At 37.9% G+C, this 9,037-nt stretch overlaps 1 protein-coding gene across 2 annotated transcripts in view; it reads left to right on the top strand.

Moving 5' to 3' along the window:
* CDX2 (caudal type homeobox 2) overlaps positions 1–8,794 on the top strand; it is an 18,856-nt gene extending 10,062 nt beyond the window's left edge. For both annotated transcript variants that reach the window (XM_075334623.1, XM_075334624.1), the window contains exon 3: positions 7,574–8,794. In XM_075334623.1, coding sequence (XP_075190738.1) covers positions 7,574–7,753 — 180 coding nt within the window. In that variant the 3' untranslated portion in view covers positions 7,754–8,794. The remainder of the gene's footprint in view (positions 1–7,573) is intronic.
* The last annotated feature ends 243 nt before the right edge of the window (positions 8,795–9,037 follow it).

Raw genomic sequence — 9,037 nt, forward strand, 5'->3', positions numbered from 1 at the left:
AGCAAAAATTTACTTTTTTGTCCATTTTGAAAAATTGATTTTTGCAGGATCCGTTTTTTTTTAACATGGGAGTCTATGGAAAATGAATCCGATAACTGATTGTTATTTATTAGGGATGATCGAATATCACAAATATTCGGCATATATTCGGCTTCGTGAATATTCGACGAATAGGTCGCCGCTATGCGAATATTCTATGCGCAATGTAAGTCTATGGGAAGCCCGAATAGTTGCTATTTTGCAACTATTCGGGTTTCCCATAGACTTACATTGCGCATAGACTATTCGCAAATAGCTGAATAGCAATGACCTATTCGTTGAATATGGGCGTAGCCGAATATTTGAGGTATTCGACCATCCCTATTATTTATCTTCCGTTTGAAACAGTAAGAAAAAAATGGATCCATTACAAATGCAAGAAAAATGGATGGATAAATAACAATCAGTTAATGGATCCATTTTCCATTGACTCCAATGTTAAAAAAACGGATCCTGCAAAAATCAATGTTTTCAAAACAGACAAAAAAAGTGTTGTTTTTTTTTTGGCTAGCAGATCTCTGCTGCATCTGTTCTAATGGATGATTGCTGGACATGTGAACTCAGCCTTATTTTAGTATGATTTTTTGCCTTTTTATATCTGTAACTATATAAAGTCACACTAAACCAGGCTTTGGAAAATCCAATACCTAAATATAATTCTTGCAACCATTGGTAATAAGGCTAAGACCGCACTTTGCGTTCATCTACTTGCAGTTCTAAACGCACGTTTTGTGCTTAATTGATTGGACCAAAGTTGCCTTTTTCAGAACTTTAGCGCTAAGAACGCATGCGTATTTACCGCGTTTTAGATGCGTTTTTACCGCTTTTTACCTGCTTTTTCACCTGCGTTTTGACAAATGCGTTTTGAACATCAAAACACTGCTAAATAAAGATTAAATAGTCAAACATCATGAAAAAAAGAGAAAAAAAGGAAAAAACATAATTTTGGAATTAATAAAGAAAATATTTATATTTCATGAAATTATAGCGTTTTTATAATATTTAATGTTAAAATAGCAATAAAATCAAAATTTTCTTTAATTTAATTGTCGGACTATGTGTGTGTGTAAAGGGACTTATTATTCCATTATTTTAATGTCAGAAAAGCAGGCGTTTTTTAAGTCAAAAACGTATGTATTCTGCACCTAAAAAGCAGGTAAAACTCAGGAAATTTGAAGTTTCTTAGTTTTTGCCATTTCTCATTGACTTCAATGTTAGCAAAACGCACCCAAAATGGCAAAAACAACGGACATGCTGCTTCTTTGAACGCATGGTTTTTGCCACAAAATATGCAAATTAAATGCAGTGTTTTAAAACGCAAAGTGCAGTCTAGAAATCCCCATTTTCCATAGACTTTGCTGGAAAATCAAAACGCATGCCTTTTGGCATGAAAAATATGCTTCTCAAAACGGACCTAAAAAGCAGCTGAAATACAGGTGGAAGCGCAAAGTGCGGTCTTAGAATAATAGTAAAAGGTGCATGTGCAATTCTAAACTTTACTATTATTACTATCACTTCTCCCATTCTGATTGCTTTAATATATTCTAATATACTATTTAAAATACACAAATTGGGGGCAATAAGTAATTTAACCTAAATGTTAGCAATTGTTTATTTTTTTATATTGTATTTTGTCGCTTTCCCTATTTGGTCTCCAGTAAGGGCTTAAATATATTGAATATAGGCAAAATATAAATAAATGGAATTCACTGATTTTGTCCCAGCACCAGCACTGCACCAGATCTCCCGGCTGTGCGAGCCTTCACCGCTGATGATCCATGTTTATCAATAGGTTTCTTTTCTGCACTTCTAGTAGCTTCTTATCCAGAGCAAGTGATTGGCGTTAGTCACATTCGTTGTTTTTTTTGTCCCTGGAGGAGCCTTTTACATTATCCTTACATTTAAACCAGGCTGAAATTAGCAACATCAGCTGAAATTTATATAATCACGGGTGGTGTAACGTTATGTTCCCAAAATGAGTTTTTGAACCTGCGTCAAAGAAGCACGCCATCTTGGGCCATGTTCACATCTTGCATTTTTTGCTGCTTTTGTGGCATTTTTTTGTTTGGTTTTATGTAAATCCATGCTAATAGAAATTTGTTGGTGTTTTTTTGTACAGCACCAGCAAAACCTATGAGATTCCAGAAATCTCACACACTAAACTTGCTTTTTTTTCCTATCTGAAATGGAAAGCTGCAGAAGTAGAATGTGAGATCTTTCAGGGCTTTTGCTGCTTTTTTTTCACCATTGAAAGCAATGAGTGAAAAAAGACAGCTGTGATTTATTTTGGTGCATTTTTTTTTTTGCTGCTTTTTTGGAAAATGAAATTAACTTTATTTAACCATGTACTGTAGACAAATGAAAAAAAAAAAGCAGCAAAAACGCGGGAAAAAAAAGAACCAAAGACACAGCTTGTTTTACTGTTAAGAGATCAGGTTTTGCTGCAGAAAAAAAGCAACAAAAATGGAGCGAAAATGCCCTATGTGAACATAGCCTTACTGTTCTAGCAGAATGGATAAGAGTTATACAAATCTCATGTCCACTGTGCTTTTTTTTTTACCCTAGATGAACTGAGCTGCAGTGCATTATTGAAATTTGTATAATACAATAAGAATAGTTATCATCATCATCATCATCAATAATAGTAATTATAATAATATTAATAACAATAATAATATGCAAGGGGAAGAAAGATGATTCCGGCAGCTAAATAGGAAAGGGTTCTTTACAGTTAGAGCAGTCAGACTGTGGAATGCCGACCACAAGAGGTAGTAATGGCAGATACTATAACAGCTTTTAAAAAAGTGCTGGATGATTTCCTCAGTACACACAACATTGTTGGTTATAAATGATTTAGTGATGTTGTGTATAATAGGTGGAGGAAGGTTGAACTAGATGGACCTAGGGCTTTTTTTAACCTATGTAACTATGTAATTATTATTATTAATATTTATTTATAGAGCACCAGTGATTCCATGCTGCTGTACATGAGAAGGGGTTACATAAAAATCACAAATATAATTCATAAACTATCAATGCAACACAGGTATAGAGGGGAGAGGACCTTTCCAGACTTTACAGTCTACTGAAATCTGTAACATCAGTTTATCTTGCGGATACGTTGTAGTAGGAGAAACGGGAGTTCAGCCCATGCTGTCACCACATCAGAATGTATTAAAATGTATGTATTTATTCTTTCATGCACAGGTCAATGCGTTTCAGGAGTCACAGCTCCCTTCATCAGTGTCTCCTGAAACGCATTGACCTGTGCATGAAAGAATAAAGACATACATTTTAATACATTCTGATGTGGTGACAGTGTGGGCTGAACTCCCGTTTCTCCTACTACTACCTATTTTTTCTACTTGGGGCTGCAGCATTTCACCTGTACATCTCGTGGCTGTTATAGGGGTTGTGACTGTCACAACCCCTTTAGGTGAGTGTTTAACTATCAGTTTCCATAACTCTAATTTTGGTAAGACCCCATTGTGCGTCTCCTCCACAGTTCCTGTTTCGTATATCTTGCTGAGTTTTATGTGCTAATTTCCTCTGTAGAATTAAAGCGTGGAAACGCTCTAAAAACACATTGTTTAAAAGAACTGAGTCCTCAGTGGTTGATACCTTTTAATGGCTAACTGAAAAGATGATAATAATAGCAAGCTTTCCAGACTACTCAGGTCTCTTCATCAGGTAATGTATAGGAAGATTTCCAGACTACTCAGGTCTTTTCATCAGGTAATATATAGCAAGCTATCAAGACTACTCAGGTCTCTTCATCAGGTAGTATATAGCAAGCTTTCCAGACTACTCAGGTCTCTTCATCAGGTAGTATATAGCAAGCTTTCCAGACTACTCAGGTCTCTTCATCAGGTAATATATAGCAAGCTTTCCAGACTACTCAAGTCTCTTCATCAGGTTAAATATATACAGTTAGGTCCAGAAATATTTGGACAGTGACACAATTTTCGCGAGTTGGGCTCTGCATGCCACCACATTGGATTTGAAATGAAACCTCTACAACAGAATTCAAGTGCAGATTGTAACGTTTAATTTGAAGGTTTGAACAAAAATATCTGATAGAAATTGTTGGAATTGTACACATTTCTTTACAAACACTCCACATTTTAGGAGGTCAAAAGTAATTGGACAAATAAACCAAACCCAAACAAAATATTTTTATTTTCAATATTTTGTTGCGAATCCTTTGGAGGCAATCACTGCCTTAAGTCTGGAACCCATGGACATCACCAAACGCTGGGTTTCCTCCTTCTTAATGCTTTGCCAGGCCTTTACAGCCGCAGCCTTCAGGTCTTGCTTGTTTGTGGGTCTTTCCGTCTTAAGTCTGGATTTGAGCAAGTGAAATGCATGCTCAATTGGGTTAAGATCTGGTGATTGACTTGGCCATTGCAGAATGTGCCACTTTTTTGCACAAATGAACTCCTGGGTAGCTTTGGCTGTATGCTTGGGGTCATTATCCATCTGTACTATGAAGCGCCGTCTGATCAACTTTGCGGCATTTGGCTGAATCTGGGCTGAAAGTATATCCCGGTACACTTCAGAATTCATCCGGCTACTCTTGTCTTCTGTTATGTCATCAATAAACACAAGTGACCCAGTGCCATTGAAAGCCATGCATGCCCATGCCATCACGTTGCCTCCACCATGTTTTACAGAGGATGTGGTGTGCCTTGGATCATGTGCCGTTCCCTTTCTTCTCCAAACTTTTTTCTTCCCATCATTCTGGTACAGGTTGATCTTTGTCTCATCTGTCCATAGAATACTTTTCCAGAACTGAGCTGGCTTCATGAGGTGTTTTTCAGCAAATTTAACTCTGGCCTGTCTATTTTTGGAATTGATGAATGGTTTTCATCTAGATGTGAACCCTTTGTATTTACTTTCATGGAGTCTTCTCTTTACTGTTGACTTAGAGACAGATACACCTACTTCACTGAGAGTGTTCTGGACTTCAGTTGATGTTGTGAACGGGTTCTTCTTCACCAAAGAAAGTATGCGGCGATCATCCACCACTGTTGTCATCCGTGGACGCCCAGGCCTTTTTGAGTTCCCAAGCTCACCAGTCAATTCCTTTTTTCTCAGAATGTACCCGACTGTTGATTTTGCTACTCCAAGCGTGTCTGCTATCTCTCTGATGGATTTTTTCTTTTTTTTCAGCCTCAGGATGTTCTGCGTCACCTCAATTGAGAGTTCGTTAGACCGCATGTTGTCTGGTCACAGCAACAGCTTCCAAATGCAAAACCACACACCTGTAATCAACCCCAGACCTTTTAACTACTTCATTGATTACAGGTTAACGAGGGAGACGCCTTCAGAGTTAATTGCAGCCCTTAGAGTCCCTTGTCCAATTACTTTTGGTCCCTTGAAAAAGAGGAGGCTATGCATTACAGAGCTATGATTCCTAAACCCTTTCTCCGATTTGGATGTGAAAACTCTTATATTGCAGCTGGGAGTGTGCACTTTCAGCCCATATTATATATATATATAATTGTATTTCTGAACATGTTTTTGTAAACAGCTAAAATAACAAAACTTGTGTCACTGTCCAAATATTTCTGGACCTAACTGTAGGAAGATTTCCAGACTACTTAGGTCTCTTCATCAGGTAATATATAGCAAGCTTTCCAGACTACTCAGGTCTCTTCATCAGGTAATATATAGCAAGCTTTCGAGACTACTCAGGTCTCTTCATCAGGTAATATATAGCAAGCTTTCTAGACTACTCAGGTCTCTTCATCAGGTAATATATAGCAAGCTTTCCAGACTACTCAGGTCTTTTCATCAGGTAATATATAGCAAGCTTTCTAGACTACTCAGGTCTCTTCATTAGGTAAAATATAGCAAGCTTTCCAGACGCCTCAGGTCTCTTCATCAGGTAATATATACCAAGCTTTCTAGACTACTCAGGTCTCTTCATCAGGTGATATATACCAAGCTTTCTAGACTACTCAGGTCTCTTCATCAGGTAATATATAGCAAGCTTTCTAGACTACTCAGGTCTCTTCATTAGGTAAAATATAGCAAGCTTTCCAGACGCCTCAGGTCTCTTCATCAGGTAATATATACCAAGCTTTCTAGACTACTCAGGTCTCTTCATCAGGTGATATATACCAAGCTTTCTAGACTACTCAGGTCTCTTCATCAGGTAATATATAGCAAGCTTTCCAGACTACTCAGGTCTCTTCATCAGGTAATATATAGCAAGCTTTCCAGACTACTCAGGTCTCTTCATCAGGTGATATATAGCAAGCTTTCCAGACTACTCAGGTCTTTTCATCAGGTAATATATAGAAAGCTTTCCAGACTACTCAGGTCTTTTCATCAGGTAATATATAGCAAGCTTTCTAGACTACTCAGGTCTCTTCATTAGGTAAAATTTAGCAAGCTTTCCAGACTCCTCAGGTCTCTTCATCAGGTAATATATACCAAGCTTTCTAGACTACTCAGGTCTCTTCATCAGGTGATATATACCAAGCTTTCTAGACTACTCAGGTCTCTTCATCAGGTAATATATAGCAAGCTTTCCAGACTACTCAGGTCTCTTCATCAGGTGTATATATAGCAAGCTTTCCAGACTACTCAGGTCTTTTCATCAGGTAATATATAGCAAGCTTTCTAGACTACTCAGGTCTCTTCATTAGGGAAAATATAGCAAGCTTTCTAGACTACTCAGGTCTCTTCATCAGGTGATATATACCAAGCTTTCTAGACTACTCAGGTCTCTTCATCAGGTAATATATAGCAAGCTTTCCAGAATACTCAGGTCTCTTCATCAGGTGTATATATAGCAAGCTTTCCAGACTACTCAGGTCTTTTCATCAGGTAATATATAGCAAGCTTTCTAGACTACTCAGGTCTCTTCATTAGGGAAAATATAGCAAGCTTTCTAGACTACTCAGGTCTCTTCATCAGGTGATATATACCAAGCTTTCTAGACTACTCAGGTCTCTTCATCAGGTAATATATAGCAAGCTTTCCAGACTACTCAGGTCTCTTCATCAGGCATGGTTATTGGCTAACACAGTACAAAGATATATTTTACCTAAAAACACATGTAATCCACTTTTCACTGTATCAATAAAGTTTTGTGAAAGCTAAAACACCAGGAAGTGTCAAAAAACAAAATAAGCAGCTTAATTATAAACAAGACTTAGGAAAAAGGATTAGAAACTGCAGCATAAAAAAGCAATAAAAATGTAAAAAAAAAGGCTCAAATTACAAGTGACGTAAATTAGGTAATAGATGGAGAAATACTGCAGAAAATACTGATTGTGGTAACACAATATACTTCACCCATTATCTGGATGGCAGGAGAGGTTGGGTAGATTACAGTATTTGGCCTTTGCACCCAGAGTTCAAAATATACAACGTTCATACATAATCCCTTAGATACTATGTGTGAATGAGGCTGTATAGTGGATGTATGTGAAGGTGCTAGACGCAGGGTTGGGAAGTAACATGCCCCATATATACACCAGAGCTAAAAAGCATTGTCAACTCAAATTGTTTCTTCTTGCAGGTTAAGATCTGGTTCCAGAACAGAAGAGCGAAGGAAAGAAAAATCAACAAGAAAAGGATTCAGCAAAGTCAGAATGGGCCGAATGATCAAGATCCTCTGAGCCCCGAATCCTCTCTGAGCCACATGATGCCCCTGCCCGGCACCAATGTGGGCACCATGGCCAACGGCGTTGCTCAGTGAAGGTGACACCTAGAACTTTTTAACTATAAAGCCAAAGTCCATCAAGTGCCACTCTGGACTGTTAGTCTTGGTAAGGACCTCCGGAGTCGGCAGCGCGGAGGATAGACCCCGAGTAGAAGCCGAGGGCAACCCCACGGAGAGTAAAGGAGCACGACGCGGATGTCCATGACGCCCTTATGGGAGACTAAAGAAGCACTGACTAAGGAACCCACCATCTTCTCCAAAAAATGTTTTAAGTAGGAATCATTCTTCTAAAGCTATAAAGGTCTAGGGGCCAGACGGGAAATTTTAGTGTTAATTTTAATATATTGACTAAAAAAAAAAAACTAACAAAAAAAAAAAGACTTTCTTTGACAATTCTCAGGGATGACATGTTTACTTCAAGGTTTGAAAGAATGACAATGTTTACTGGCCTGATATTGCTCGGGCGTTCTTTTTATGTGGGCGGTTTTGCTTATTTAAACCCCTTGATTCCAAGCACTATATGGGGAAAATGTACAAAAATGTAAAAAATAATGAGTTTACAAGCCTGGGGAGAGGGATCGATAATTTTTTTGGGGGGGAATCTGTTGGATAAATCTTATAATGACCATAAAGGCAGTGATTGAACATGTGAAGGATAAGGGTGGTGTGAACTTGGCACATATACATAGGCACCTTAGGCAGATTCATCCCTCTGGTGGGGTCGGGTTTTGCACCTCAACTCCTTTGAAGTAATTCTGACTAAGCTGCAATACCACTCACAACCTGTGGTCAGGGACGGCACTGTTTTTTTTTGTAAATAATAGTTTTTTGTTTGTTTTTTCAACACCAGAACACATTTTTCATATATAAATGTTGCATTTTTTCCCTTTTCTTCTCCGGTGAGGGAAAAACCTTTCTGCACCTCCTGCTAAAGCCAGTCCTGATGATACCTGGCGACACTCGTTTTGTACAATGTTCCGCTGATTGTTAAGATGAATATAATTGTACAATGTTTTGTATTTTAAATTATTTGAACCTATTTCAGGGAAGATGATGTAATAAACCATTTTTCTGATGAGCAACATTTGGTTTCATGCATAAATTAATAACAGAGGCAACTTCTCTTGGTTTGTTTTTTTAGCAAGATGACTTAAGGCTGTGTTCACACAGGTCATTTATGGCGCGTTTTTTTCCCATTGGGTTTATGCAAATCAATGGTAATAAAAAGTTGCATTTACGGTAACAGCAAAACCCATTCTTGCTTTTTTTTTTCCTGACTGACCCAGTATAATGAGATTGCCATGACGTGGCTACTGGGCA

Source organism: Anomaloglossus baeobatrachus, chromosome 2, assembly GCF_048569485.1.
Source record: "Anomaloglossus baeobatrachus isolate aAnoBae1 chromosome 2, aAnoBae1.hap1, whole genome shotgun sequence".
Classification (NCBI taxonomy): domain Eukaryota; kingdom Metazoa; phylum Chordata; class Amphibia; order Anura; family Aromobatidae; genus Anomaloglossus; species Anomaloglossus baeobatrachus.